The 16,325-nt window shown below is 36.3% G+C and overlaps 1 protein-coding gene across 1 annotated transcript in view; it reads right to left on the reverse strand.

Annotated features, from left to right (window-relative positions):
• The window catches only part of YIPF6 (Yip1 domain family member 6), a 37,148-nt gene that overhangs the window by 9,988 nt on the left and 10,835 nt on the right, over positions 1-16,325 (reverse strand). The window contains exons 2-3 of the mRNA XM_043896018.1: positions 9,323-9,451; positions 8,199-8,277 (exon numbers count right to left, since the gene is read on the reverse strand). Of these exons, the coding sequence (XP_043751953.1) occupies positions 8,199-8,277; positions 9,323-9,451 (208 nt within the window). The remainder of the gene's footprint in view (positions 1-8,198; positions 8,278-9,322; positions 9,452-16,325) is intronic.

Genomic DNA, 16,325 nt, shown 5'->3' on the forward strand with positions numbered 1-16,325 from the left:
GAACACCAGAAAACTCCTGACTACATGGAACTTTAAGTAATAAGTGACCGCCCAAAAGCCTCCATACCTACACTGAAACCAACCACCACCCAAGAGCCAATAAGTTTTAGAGCAAGACATACCACGCAAATTCTCCAGCAACGCAGGAACATAGCCCTGAACATCAACATACAGGCTGCCCAAGGACACACCTAACACATAGACCCATCTCAAAACTCATTACTGGGCACTCCATTACTCTCCAAAGAGAAGAAATCAAGTTCCACGCACCAGAACACTGACGCAAGCTCCCCTAACCAGGAAATCTTGACAAGCCAATCGTCTAACCCCACCCACTGGGTTAATCCTCCACAACAAAAAGGAACCACAGACCTCCAGAATACAGAAAGCCCACTCCAGATACAGCAATCTAAACAAGATGAAAAGGCAAAGAAATACCCAACAGGTAAAGGAACATGAAAAATGCCCACCAAGTCAAACAAAAGAGGAGGAGATAGGGAATCTACCTGAAAAAGAATTTAGAATAATGATAATAAAAATGATCCAAAATCTTGAAAACAAAATGGAGTTACAGATAAATAGCCTGGAAACAAAGATTGAAAAGATTCAAGAACTGTTTAATAAAGACCTAGAAGAAATAAAAAAGAGTCAATTAAAAATGAATAATGCAATGAATGAGATCAAAAACACTTTGGAGGGAACCAAGAGTAGAATAACGGAGGCAGAAGATAGGATAAGTGAGGTAGAAGATAAAATGGTGGAAATAAATGAAGCAGAGAGGAAAAAAGAAAAAAGGATCAAAAGAAATGAGGACAACCTCAGGGACCTCTGGGACACTGTGAAACGCCCCAACATTCAAATCATAGGAGTTCCAGAAGAAGAAGACAAAAAGAAAGGCCATGAGAAAATACTCGAGGAGATAATAGCTGAAAACTTCCCTAAAATGGGGAAGGAAATAGCCACCCAAATCCAAGAAACCCAGAGAGTCCCAAACAGGATAAACCCAAGGCGAAACACCCCAAGACACATATTAATCAAATTAACAAAGATCAAACACAAAGAACAAATATTAAAAGCAGCAAGGGAAAAACAACAAATAACACACAAAGGGATTCCCATAAGGATAACAGCTGATCTATCAATAGAAACCCTCCAGGCCAGAAGGGAATGGCAGGACGTCCTGAAAGTAATGAAAGAGAATAACCTACAACCTAGATTACTGTATCCAGCAAGGATCTCATTCAGATATGAAGGAGAATTCAAAAGCTTTACAGACAAGCAAAAGCTGAGAGAATTCAGCACCACCAAACCAGCTCTTCAACAAATGCTAAAGGATCTTCTCTAGACAGGAAATACAGAAAGGTTGTATAAACGTGAACCCAAAACAACAAAGTAAATGGCAACGGGACCACACCTATCAATAATTACCCTAAATGTAAATGGGTTGAATGCCCCAACCAAAAGACAAAGATTGGCTGAATGGATACAAAAACAAGACCCCTATATATGCTGTCTACAAGAGACCCACCTCAAAACAAGAGACACATACAGACTAAAAGTGAAGGGCTGGAAAAAAATATTTCATGCAAACGGAGACCAAAAGAAAGCAGGAGTCGCAATACTCATATCAGATAAAATAGACTTTCAAATAAAGGATGTGAAAAGAGACAAAGAAGGACACTACATAATGATCAAAGGATCAATCCAAGAAGAAGATATAACAATTATAAATATATATGCACCCAACATAGGAGCACTGCAATATGTACGGCAAACGCTAACGAGTATGAAAGAGGAAATTAATAGTAACACAATAATAGTGGGAGACTTTAATACCCCACTCACAACTATGGATAGATCAACTAAACAGAAAATTAACAAGGAAACACAAACCTTAAATGACACAATGGACCAGCTAGACCTAATTGATATCTATAGGACATTTCACCCCAAAACAATCAACTTCACCTTTTTCTCAAGTGCACACGGAACATTCTCCAGAATAGATCACATCCTGGGCCATAAATCTGGTCTTGGAAAATTCAAAAAAATTGAAATCATTCCAGTCATCTTTTCTGACCACAGTGCAGTAAGATTAGATCTCAATTACAGGAAAAAAATTGTTAAAACTTCAAACATATGGAGGCTAAATAACACGCTTCTGAATAACCAACAAATCATAGAAGAAATCAAAATATGTATAGAAATGAATGAAAATGAAAACACAACAACCCCAAACCTATGGGACACTGTAAAAGCAGTGCTAAGGGGAAGGTTCATAGCATTACAGGCTTACATCAAGAAACAAGAAAAAAACCAAATAAATAACCTAACTCTACACCTAAAGCAATTAGAGAAGGAAGAAATGAAGAACCCCAGAGTTAGCAGAAGGAAAGAAATCTTAAAAATCAGGGCAGAAATAAATGCAAAAGAAACTAAAGAGACCATAGCAAAAATCAACAAAGCTAAAAGCTGGTTTTTTGAAAAAATAAACAAAATTGACAAACCATTAGCAAGACTCATTAAGAAACAAAGAGAGAAGAACCAAATTAACAAAATTAGAAATGAAAATGGAGAGATCACAACAGACAACACTGAAATACAAAGGATCATAAGAGACTACTACCAGCAGCTCTATGCCAATAAAATGGACAACTTGGATGAAATGGACAAATTCTTAGAAAAGTATAACTTTCCAAAACTGAACCAGGAAGAAATAGAAGATCTTAACAGACCCATCACAAGCAAGGAAATCGAAACTCTCATCAAAAATCTTCCAGCAAACAAAAGCCCAGGACCAGATGGCTTCACAGCTGAATTCTACCAAAAATTTAGAGAGGAGCTAACACCTATCTTACTCAAACTCTTCCAGAAAATTGCAGATGAAGGTAAGCTTCCAAACTCATTCTATGAGGCCACCATCACCCTAATTCCAAAACCAGACAAAGATGCCACAAAAAAAGAAAACTACAGGCCAATATCACTGATGAACATAGATGCAAAAATCCTTAACAAAATTCTAGCAAACAGAATCCAACAACATATTAAAAAAATCATACACCATGACCAAGTGGGCTTTATCCCAGGAATGCAAGGATTCTTTAATATCCGCAAATCAATCAATGTAATACACCACATTAACAAATTGAAAGATAAAAACCATATGATTATCTCAATAGATGCAGAGAAAGCCTTTGACAAAATTCAACACTCATTTATGATTAAAACTCTCCAAAAAGCAGGAATAGAAGGAACATACCTCAACATAATAAAAGCTATATATGACAAACCCACAGCAAGCATCACCCTCAATGGTGAAAAATTGAAGGCATTTCCCCTGAAATCAGGAACAAGACAAGGGTGCCCACTCTCACCACTACTATTCAACATAGTGTTGGAAGTTCTGGCCACAGCAATCAGAGCAGAAAAAGAAGTAAAAGGAATCCAGATAGGAAAAGAAGAAGTAAAACTCTCACTGTTTGCAGATGACATGATCCTCTATATAGAAAACCCTAAAGACTCTACCAGAAAATTACTAGAGCTAATCCATGAATATAGTAAAGTTGCAGGATATAAAATTAACACACAGAAATCCCTTGCATTCCTATATACTAACAATGAAAAAACAGAAAGAGAAATTAAGGAAACAATACCATTCACCATTGCAACAAAAAGAATAAAATACTTAGGAGTATATCTACCTAAAGAAACAAAGGACCTATAAATAGAAAACTATAAAACACTGATGAAAGAAATCAAAGAGGACACAAACAGATGGAGAAACATACCGTGTTCATGGATTGGAAGAATCAATATTGTCAAAATGGCTATTCTACCCAAAGCAGTCTATAGATTCAATGCAATCCCTATCAAGCTACCAACGGTATTTTTCACAGAACTAGACCAAAGAATTTCACAATTTGTATGGAAATACAAAAAACCTCGAATAGCCAAAATAATCTTGAGAAAGAAGAATGGAACTGGAGGAATCAACCTGCCTGACTTCAGACTCTACTACAAAGCCACAGTCATCAAGACAGTATGGTACTGGCACAAAGACAGAAATATAGATCAATGGAACAGAATAGAAAGCCCAGAGATAAATCCACGAACCTATGGACACCTTATCTTTGACAAAGGAGGCAAGGATATACAATGGAAAAAAGACAACCTCTTTAACAAGTGGTGCTGGGAAAACTGGTCAACCACTTGTAAAAGAATGAAACTAGAACACTTTCTAACACCATACACAAAAATAAACTCAAAATGGATTAAAGATCTAAATGTCAGACCAGAAACTATAAAACTCCTAGAGGAGAACATAGGCAAAACACTCTCCGACATAAATCACAGCAAGATCCTCTATGACCCACCTCCCAGAATATTGGAAATAAAAGCAAAAATAAACAAATGGGACCTAATGAAACTTAAAAGCTTTTGCACTACAAAGGAAACTATAAGCAAGGTGAAAAGACAGCCCTCAGATTGGGAGAAAATAATAGCAAATGAAGCAACAGACAAAGGATTAATCTCAAAAATATACAAGCAACTCCTGAAGCTCAATTCCAGAAAAATAAATGACCCAATCAAAAAATGGGCCAAAGAACTAAACAGACATTTCTCCAAAGAAGACATACAGATGGCTAACAAACACATGAAAAGATGCTCAACATCACTCATTATTAGAGAAATGCAAATCAAAAACCACAGTGAGGTACCATTACACGCCAGTCAGGATGGCTGCTATCCAAAAGTCTACAAGCAATAAATGCTGGAGAGGGTGTGGAGAAAAGGGAACCCTCTTACACTGTTGGTGGGAATGCAAACTAGTACAGCCGCTATGGAAAACAGTGTGGAGATTTCTTAAAAAACTGGAAATAGAACTGCCATATGACCCAGCAATCCCACTTCTGGGCATACACACTGAGGAAACCAGATCTGAAAGAGACACGTGCACCCCAATGTTCATCGCAGCACTGTTTATAATAGCCAGGACATGGAAGCAACCTAGATGCCCATCAGCAGATGAATGGATAAGGAAGCTGTGGTACATATACACCATGGAATATTACTCAGCCGTTAAAAAGAATTCATTTGAACCAGTCCTAATGAGATGGATGAAACTGGAGCCCATTATACAGAGTGAAGTAAGCCAGAAAGATAAAGAACATTACAGCATACTAACACATATATATGGAATTTAGAAAGGTGATAACGATAACCCTATATGCAAAACAGAAAAAGAGACACAGAAATACAGAACAGACTTTTGAACTTTGTGGGAGAATGTGAGGGTGGGATATTTCAAAAGAACAGCATGTATACTATCTATGGTGAAACAGATCACCAGCCCAGGTGGGATGCATGAGACAAGTGCTCGGGCCTGGTGCACTGGGAAGACCCAGAGGAATCGGGTGGAGAGGGAGGTGGGAGGGGGGATCGGGATTGGGAATACATGTAAATCCATGGCTGATTCATATCAATGTATGACAAAACCCACTGGAAAAAAAAAAAAAAGACACAGGCATATAGCATTTTCTGTCTTATATTCTGCCATTCTTGGCATTCAGACATCAAGGCTTTCTCTGTCTGCCCAAAGCTTCCACCTCTCCTATCCCTCTATTGGCCTTCTCTGCTCCCCAACTCTGAATGCCCTTCTTCATATATCCTTTAAATTTTGCTCATTTCATACAACACAAATAACCCCTCTCCCCAGCTACTATGTTAAAGAATCTGCCTGCAATGCAGGAGACCAGAGTTCAATTCCTGGGTCAGGAAGAGCCTCTGGAGAAGGGAATGGCAATTCACTCCAGTATTCTTGCCTGGATAATCCCATAGACAGAGAAGTCTGGTGGGCTACAGTCCACGGGGTTGCAAAGAGTCAGACACGACTGAGTGACTAACACACACACCACCTACTAAGCCACATTCCAGCAAGCTATCATTAAAGACCAATAGGCAAGGAGTCAGAAAACGTAAATGCCCCACCCTGCACAGTCGGAAAGAAGACTAAAGCCAAGTCACTTCACCAATCTGAGACTACATTAGACAAGGCAAGTATAATCAGGCTCACCTCAAAAATATGAAAAATGAAGTTGAGAAGAAGAGATGTGCCCAAGTTAATATAAACAGTTAAGTGTGTGGGTAGGACCAGAACCTAGAAACAAAACCAGAATCTTCTGATTCCTACTACAAAGTCCTTTCTACTCTACAATACAGCTTTCCTTTCATAATTACTACACTGAACCAGTACAGAACTGCTGTTCTCATAAAGTGAGAAAACAGCCCAACATTGGTAATTTCATAGGGTTAAATGTTAACAAATAACATGAAAACTTTTTGAAAACTATAAAGGCTCTGCCAATATCAGATCTAAGCACGCTGGTTCTCAACCAATAGCTGTTGGGTGATTAATACACCAATAGTTCAGTAACATAAAGCTTAAAGCACAATTATCTTCCTCAAATAATATGAAAAAGGGTACATACTACTTCCAACTTTAACTTCACTTGTACATAACTTTACCTGAAAGAGTAATTTTGACACCACTGTGGAATGTTTGTAAAAGATGTAAAAAAAAAAAAAAGAAAAATCACAATCCTAATACTCTAATAGACTATGTTTACTAGGTAAACAATAAAATTTTCATCTCCCAAACTGAAACTCCAACCCATTAAACAATAACTCCCCAATATCCCCTCAGTCCCTGACAACCATTTTACTTTCTGTTTCTATAAATCTCACTATTTTAGGTACCTAAGTAGAATAATACATATTCTTTTGTATCTGGCTTATTTTACTTAGCATAAAGTCTTCCAAGGTTCATCAATGTTGTAGCATGTATCAGAATTTCACTCTTTTTAAAGGATAAGTAATATTCCATTCATATATGATATATACCATGGTGTATATAACATACTTCATTTACTCATCCATCCACTGATAGACATTTGAGTTGTTTTCATCTGCTGCTATGAACATGGGTATACAAATATCTCTTTGAGTCCCTGCTTTCTATTCTTTTGGGTATATACCCAGAAGTGGAAGTACTGAATCATGTGGTAATTCTCTACACAATTTTCCAAGGAACCACCATGCTGTTTTTCACAGTGGCTGTACCATTTTACATCCCCACCAGCAATGCACAAGGGTTCCAATTTCTCTACATCCTTACCAATATTTGTTATTCTCTATTTCTTTGAAATAGAATTTGTTATTCTCTATTTCTTTGAAATAATGGATCTGAAGTGGCATCTCATTGAATAATACAGCTTTTGTGAGGAAGAAACTTCAACCTCAGAAAAGTTAACTGTCTTATCCAGGATCACACAGCTTGTGATGGAACCACTATCCAAAATCACACAGCTAGTGACAGAATCACTATTCAAAACCCAGATTTGCCCATGCTCTTTCCACTATATACCAGCTGTAGCAAATCCTGTGTTAGCTTCAACCCACAATGTACTTTGCTGAAAAAGTATTCTGACACTGCAGCCAAACACCACAGTGATGGCACATTTGCCACATATTTGACATCCCTATGTTACAGCAGAAATGCTGCCAAAATAGAAGGTACACTCATATCCAACATCATTGTTACTATTCTCAAACAAATGAGTCATTTTTTTTTGATAAATGGTACTAAGAAAAACCAAGAATGTTTGAAAAGGAAAACTAAAAGTCTAACAATTTTGAGAATAAATTCTAAATAATAGCATAATTTTCTGCAAAAACTGTTTTGAAACTCTTAAAGCAGTCAACAATGATCATTCTGAAAATAGAAATGTCAATAAAGTACTATTAATTTGTTAATCCTTAGTGGGTATTAGCTATTACTCTTACTCTAATGTAACATTTTAACATTTTGTCTTTCCCTTGGAGATCATTAAGTTTCTTGGCTGAACAAAATCACTACGTGTTTGCCATTTACAGAAATACTTTTTGCAGGGTCTAGTACAGCAGGTGAAAATATACAGTCTATATTTATTGATGAAAACAATATATTAAGCAAAATCTTCCAATCTCTGAAATTCCATCCTCAATTTTTAACTTTGTTCAAAAATGTCATCTATAATATATTCATTTACATATTTTTCATCCTGCGAAATGATATCAGTTTTATTATCACAAAGCCTTATAAACGCTTATGATAAGGTATGATGAAAAATAGCAAAGCCTCGAAAACCACACATACTTACAATCTCTCAAAAGAGTATTACTTTTCCTTGGGTACAAAACATGCATGAATTTTTTCCCAACAGCTTTTAGATCACGCATCTGAAAGATAAAAACAATATGCTGTACTGTAATAACCAAGGCTGCTAAGTAGCCACTTCAATTTGCTCAAGTTTTTTATTTCAATCCCCCTAGGAGCCCTTCATTGAATTTTAGAGCCATAACTCCAGTCTAACTCCTTCACCATACAAACAAACCAGAGAGGTGGGGTTTTTGTATTAACTCCTTTTTCTATTAACTTTTCCTTTAACTCCTAAAGCCAACATCTAACTCTACTACATTCATCAGTTCTGCTGATTTTGATTTTTTAAACTCTGCAAAAGAGAAATATAGCCCTCTTAATATGCTACTTAAAGAAATGAAAATAATAGCACTAGTAAAATCTGTTCTGCAAAACACAGCATCTAACTTTCAGTTCATACATAAGGTCATAAGAGCCAAAGGGCCTGCTCCTAAGCTACCACACTCTTCACAATATGTAAAATCAATTAATTTTCAACATTCCCATTCATTCTGGCAAAAGAATCCTAGAAGTCAGATTTTAAAAAATCAAGACATTTTAAAAAAAAATCAAGACATTTGAAGAAGGGAACAGTCATTTAACTTCTCAAAATATAGTTGAGGTAATTCTGTCCTAATTTTTTCACCTAGAAATTTCTTCACATCATTAATATTCTTTGAAAACATGATTTTCAATGGTTGTTTACCATTCTACCACATAGATGTAACATAATCTACTTAGCCGATTACTCTTCTGTTCAACTTTTCCCCACTATAAAGACTGCTGTAACAAACATCTTTGTATAAATATTTTTCTTTTAAAATTATCTTTGTATTGAATTTTTTCTCCTTATACTATACAGAATTATCACCTTAAAAAATGTGAACATTTTAAGTTCCTTAATATCCATTACAGCCAAACTGATTTCCAAAAAGGCTGTATCAAATTATTCTCTAGGGGAGAATCTTAAATTTCAATAAATAAAATACACTGAAAATTAGTGAACCAAACAAAAATATTACAAAGTGCTATTAGTTATTTAGCATATGACACTGAACAGAAATTCTTTCAACTCATCTAACTTACAATGGTATTCTGAACAGACTCATTTAATGTGGAGCTGTCAAATTCCCGAACGCGCGATCTCACAGGAATGGTGATTTCTCCTTCCACAGGGATGTCTTGTGGGATAGATATATCAGAAAGGCCTGCAAACTGAGAAGAGTTAGGGAAAAAAATTTAAAGCCTGTAATATACTGCAGGATTCCCCCAAAGATATCATTTCCCAGTGAGCAGGACTGTATCTTTTTATAGGGTTTTATACAGTTTTTAAAGTAAGGTGTTAGTTCACCAAGCATTGACCAATACACTTAACTAAAATTCTCAAATACTTGCTTCTTTTAAAGGAGATGGAATATCTTTTTTTTCCCCAAAGTTTCTGTATCTTTATGTTTTTTTTTTCATTTATTTTTATTAGTTGGAGGCTAATTACTTTACAATATTGTAGTGGTTTTTGTCATACATTGACATGAATCAGCCAGATGGAATATGATGAAAAAAATTATCAAGTAAATGGCATAGATATTTTATGGGCTTTCCTAGTGGTGCAGTAGGTAAAGAATCTGTCTGCCAATGCAGGAGACACAGGTTTGATTCCTCAGTCAGGAAGATACCCTGGAGAAGGAAATGGCAACCCATTCCAGTATTCTTGCCTGGGTAATCCCATGGACAAAGGAGCCTGGTAGGGGGTCAGTCCACAGGGCCACAAAAGAATCAGACACGACTTAGCAACTAAAACAACAACAATAGATATTTTCTTGGCCTCAAATAGTTTCTTTCAAGCATGAAATCTTAACAGGACATAGCTGGTAAGATTGTAGAACTATTGAAAAAAAGTGACCTTTCAGTGATCACATCTTAGCACTGTCATGATTCTTTTACACTTCTGCTCTTTAGTTAGCTCTAGTGGCCTCTGCTGGCTAAGAAGGAGCATTATGTAAAATCTAAAAGAAAACTGGGAAGAACATAGAAACAGTAAAGCACACTATTTATCCTCTTTTTTTTTTTTTACCAGATTATTGGCAACCACAGATCAAATAACATTTCCAAAGTGAACTGCAAGACTGTAAACTTTTAAACTCTTACATTCATATGCCAAATTTGATTATTGTGATTGAAACTCTAGAATCTTCAAGTTTCTAAGAGAACAGAAGCAAACCCTCCTCATATGGTTCTTGGTCCAATGGGTCTAATGTTTAGTGTACAACAGTTGCAGATAAATGAAAAGACAGTACAGTAAAATTCTAGAAAGAATGAGGTTGTTCAAAAAATTTATTAAAAAAACAACTTTTTGATCACAGTTTTATTAAACGTACTTGAAAATTCTTCACCCATTAGACTGGCAAAAATCCAAGTTTGACAACACACTCTGCAAGTAAAGCCGAGGGGAAAGAGCATTCACGGTTGGTGGGAAGGCAAAATGGTACTAGGCCCTACTGAAGATGAATCTGGCAATATCTGGCAAATTTACATATGGATTGCTCACCACTTTTAGGAGTCTAAAGTGGTAAATATACAAAAAGACATATACACAAGGCTCCTCATTACAATACTACCTGTAAAAGCAAAAAAAAAAAAAAAAAACCCTGAGAATAGCCCAAATGTCCATCAACAGAGAATTAGTTGAATAAAGCATGGTATGTCATAATGGAAAGCTATGCAGCTGTAAGAAGAATGAGGATATCTCTAAAGAACCATCTGGTTGGCCAAAAAGTTCCTTCAGTTTTAAAGTGAAAATAAAAGACACATTTTTCATCTTCACCAAGAACTTTACTGAACAATGTACTCACCATTTGTTCTACTACCTTCTGTGATTCTTCAGGCAACTACATAATTCCATCTTCCCAAAACTTTTTATCTTTTTGAGCAAATAACTATTCTAGGTGCCTTTTATAATCTTCTAGGGAATTGAATTTTTTTTCCATTAAGAGAATTTTATAAAGACCAAACTAAATGGAAATCTGAAGGTGCAATTTCTGGTGAATACAGTGGATGAATCAGAACTTCCCAGCCAAACAATTATGTTTTTGTCAGGTCATCAAAGAAACCTGAGGTCTTGTGTTACCCCGAGGAAGATTATGCATTTTCTGTTCACTAATACCGGACACTTCTCCAAGTGCTACTTTCAGTTGGTCTCACTGGGAGCAGTACTTGATGGAAGTGATCCGTTGGTTTTCCAGAAGGAGCTCATAATAGAGGACTCCCTTCCAATCCCACAATGTACACATTGACTTCTTTGGATGAAGACCAGCCTTTGGTGTGGTTGGTGGTGGTTCATCTCATTTGCCCCATGATCTCTTCTGTTCCACACTGCTGCACAGTATCCACTTTTCACTGCCCAAAACAATTTGTTTTTATTTTTTGTTTTTTTATTTTTTCATTTATTTATATTAGTTGGAGGCTAATTACTTTACAATATTGTAGTGGTTTTCACCATACATTGATATGAATCAGCCATGGATTTACATGTGTTCCCCATCCTGAACCCCCCTCCCACCTCCCTCCCCATCCCATCTCTCTGGGTCATTCCTAGTGCACCAGCCCTGAGCACTTGTCTCATGCATCAAACCTGGACTGGCGATCTGTTTCACAATTGATAATACACATGTTTCAATGCTATTCTCACAGATCATCCAACCCTCGCCTTCTCCCACAGAGTCCAAAAGTCTGTTCTATACATCTGTGTCTCTTTTTCTGTCTTGCATATAGGGTTATAGTTACCATCTTTCTAAATTCCATATATATGCATTAGTATACTGTATTGGTGTTTTTCTTTCTGGCTTACTTCACTCTGTATAATGGGCTCCAGTTTTATCCACCTCATCAGAACTGATTCAAATGCATTATTTTTACTGGCTGAATAATATTCCATTGTGTATATGTACCACAGCTTCCTTATCCATTCATCTGCTGATGGGCATCTAGGTTGCTTCCATGTCCTGGCTATTATAAACAGTGCTGCGACGAACACTGGGGTGCACCTGTCTCTTTCAGATCTGGTTTCCTCAGTGTGTATGCCCAGAAGTGGGATTGCTAGGTCATATGGCAGTTCTATTTCCAGATTTTTAAGCAATCTCCACACTGTTCTCTATAGTGGCTGTACTAGTTTGCATTCCCACCAACAGTGTAAGAGGGTTCCCTTTTCTCCACACCCTCTCCAGCATTTATTGCTTGTAGACTTTTGGATAGCAGCCATTCTGACTGGTGTCTAATGGTACCTCATTGTGGTTTTGATTTGCATTTCTCTGATAATGAGTGATGTTGTGCATTTTTTCATGTGTTTGTTAGCCATCTGTATGTCTTCTTTGGAGAAATGTCTGTTTAGTTCTTTGGCCCATTTTTTGATCGGGGCATTTCTGGATGTTTCTGGAATTAAGCTTCAGGAGTTGCTTGTATATTTTTGAGATGAATCCTTTGTCTGTTGCTTCATTTGCTATTATTTTCTCCAATTCTGAAGGCTGTCTTTTCACCTTGCTTATAGTTTCCTTTGTTGTGCAAAAGCTTTTAAGTTTCATTAGGTCCCATTTGTTTATTTTTGCTTTTATTACCAATATTCTGGGAGATGGGTCATAGAGGATCTTGCTGTGATTTATGTCGGAGAGTGTTTTGCCTATGTTCTCCTCTAGGAGTTTTATAGTTTCTGGTCTTACGTTTAGATCTTTAATCCATTTTGAGTTTATTTTTGTGTATGGTGTTAGAAAGTGTTCTAGCTTCATTCTTTTACAAGTGGTTGACCAGTTCTCCCAGCACCACTTGTTAAAGGGGTTGTCTTTTCTCCATTGTATATTCTTGCCTCCTTTGTCAAAGATAAGGTGTCCATAGGTTCGTGGCTTTATCTCTGGGCTTTCTATTTTGTTCCATTGATCTATGTTTCTGTCTTTGTGCCAGTACCATACTGTCTTGATGACTGTGGCTTTGTAGTAGAGCCTGAAGTCAGGTAGGTTGATTCCTCCAGTTCCATTCTTCTTTCTCAAGACTGCTTTGGCTATTTGAGGTTTTTTGTATTTCCATACAAATTGTGAAATTATTTGTTCTAGTTTTGTGAAAAATACCGTTGTTACCTTGATAGGGATAGCTGAATCTATAGATTGCTTTGGGTAGTATACTCATTTTCACTATACTGATTCTTCCAATCCATGAATAGATTCTCCATCTATTTGTGTCCCCTTTGATTTCATCAGTGTTTTATAATTTTCTATATATAGGTCTTTTGTTTCTTTAGGTAGATATACTCCTAAGTATTTTATTCTTTTCATTGCAATGGTGAATGGAATTGTTTCCTTAATTTCTCTTTCTGTTTTCTCATTGTTAGTGTATAGGAAAGCAAGGGATTTCTGCGTGTTAATTTTATATCCTGCAACTTTACTATATTCACTGATTAGTTCTAGTAATTTTGTGGTAGAGTCTTTAGGGTTTTCTATGTAGAGGATCATGTCATCTGCAAACAGTGAGAGTTTTACTTCTTCTTTTTCAATCTGGATTCCTTTTGTTTCTTTTTCTGCTCAGATTGTTGTGGCCAAAACTCCCAAAACTATGTTGAATAGTACTGGTGAGAGTGGGCACCCTTGCCTTGTTCCTGATTTCAGGGGAAAAGCTTTCAATTTTTCACCACTGAGGATGATGTTTGCTGTGGGTTTGTCATATATAGCTTTTATTATGTTGAGGTATGTTCCTTCTATTCCTGCTTTCTGGACAGTTTTTATCAAATACATAGCTTTTATTATGTTGAGGTTATGTTCCTTCTATTCCTGCTTTCTGGAGAGTTTTAATCATAAACGTATGTTGAATTTTTTCAAAGGCTTTCCCTGCATCTATTGAGATAATCATATGGTTTTTATCTTTCAATTTGTGGTGTATTACATTGATTGATTTGCAGATATTAAGGAATCCTTGCATTCCTGGGATAAAGCCCACTTGATCATGGTGTATGATCTTTTTAATATGTTGTTGGATTCTGTTTGCTAGAATTTTGTTAAGGATTTTTGCATCTATGTTCATCAGTGATATTGGCCTGTAGTTTTCTTTTTTTGTGGCATCTTTGTCAGGTTTTGCTATTAGGGTGATGGTGGACTCATAGAATGAGTTTGGAAGTTTACCTTCCTCTGCAATTTTCTGGAAGAGTTTGAGTAAGATAGGTGTTAGCTCTTCTCTAAATTTTTGGTAGAATTCAGCTGTGAAGCCATCTGGTCCTGGGCTTTTGTTCGCTGGAAGATTTCTGATTACAGTTTCAATTTCCGTGCTTGTGATGGGTCTGTTAAGATCTTCTATTTCTTCCTGGTTCAGTTTTGGAAAGTTATACTTTTCTAAGAATTTGTCCATTTCATCCAAGTTGTCCATTTTATTGGCATAGAGCTGCTGGGGTAGTCTCTTATGAACCTTTGAATTTATGTGTCGTCTGTTGAGATCTCCCCATTTTCATTTCTAAGTTTGTTGATTTGATCCTCTTCCCTTTGTTTCTTGATGAGTCTGGCTAACAGTTTGTCAAAATTGGTTTTAAAAAATGGAATGTTTTCATTATGTTTCAGTAGACAATCACATGTGGAAATATGGTCAAGAAGTTTGGGGTTTTTTTCTGCTTAACTTATGTGGAACCCAAACATCAATTAACATAACCAAGCTGGTGCAAATGATTTTCAATGATTGATATGGATATTTTGAGTAGGTCGGTGCTTTCCCACCTGATAATATAACTTTGATTGTTCTCAATTAATCTTGATTTGGTCACTTTCAAGTTCAACTGTTCTATCCAACCATGGAGCATCAACCAGCGCACAAAACTTCCCAAACCACTTTTGACATGTTCTATCAGTCACAGCACTTTCTCCATATACTGCACAAATCTTTTTGTGTTTCAGTTGCGTTTTTACCCTTCTTGAAATAATAAAGCATGATATGCCAAAAATGTTGCTTTTTCCCTCCAATCTTCAATATTAAAATGGCTATACAAAAATTCACCATTTTGGTAAGTTTTTACAAAATGAATGTGATATGACAGCAGTCACAAGCTAACAAAATTGGTTCAAATGAAGTTAAAGACAACTAAGCATTTCTTCTCAGCAATCATCCTCTCTGTTTTTTTCAGTCTAACCTTATTGAATCTTTTGATGGCTAAGTTTAAGTAATCTCTCTTGGTAAATGTCAAAATGCACTTGAAAAATGTGGATTATTTTCAAATATCTTTTGATATTGATTTCTAACATAATTCCACAGTGAGTGAAAATGGCAACCCACTCCAGTACTCTTGCCTGGAAAATTCCACGGACAGAGGAGCCTGGAGAGTCCATAGGGTTGCAAAGAGTCAGCCACAACTAAGTGAGCACAAGAGAACAGATTCTGTATAATTTCAATACCATTAGACCATGATAATTTTGCACTTTATGTCCCTGGATATGTTCCAGTGTCTCTGAGTCTATAGTCTATGGGAATGTGAATAGAATTTGTATCCTACTGTTGTGTGAACTGGTTCACAGTGCTTTTCAGATCTACTATATCCTTCTACTTCTCTGTATATTCATTTATTAATTTTTGAGAGTTTGATATTGAAACTCCAAATAAAAATCATAGTTTACTTAAAATAATTGTAATATACAGTGGAACTATATGCAATCTTGTTCTGTATTTTCCAAGTCTCCTATAAATGTGTTATCATACTTTCATAATTAAAAAAAAATTAAAAAAGACAATGATGCACTCCTTGGGGCCATCTTACAGATAAAACCAAACAAACTTTTTCACCACCTCAATATTATGGCGTGTTAAAGAAGAATGTGAAGAAAAGTTTGTATACATGCTACCTCTAAGAAAGGAAGGGATACACACACACACACATATCTGAATGTTAACTTTTAAAAATAAGAAATAAATCATGCAATATGACTTAGAAATGATCCCTGAAAATACAGTATTCCCTCGTGGCTCAGACGTTAAAGAATCCGCCTACAATGCAAGAGATCTAGGTTTAATCCCTGGGTTGGGAAGATCCCTTGAAGGAGGAAACAGCAACCCACTCCAGTATTCTCACCTGGAGAAA

Source organism: Cervus elaphus, chromosome X, assembly GCF_910594005.1.
Source record: "Cervus elaphus chromosome X, mCerEla1.1, whole genome shotgun sequence".
NCBI lineage: Eukaryota > Metazoa > Chordata > Mammalia > Artiodactyla > Cervidae > Cervus > Cervus elaphus.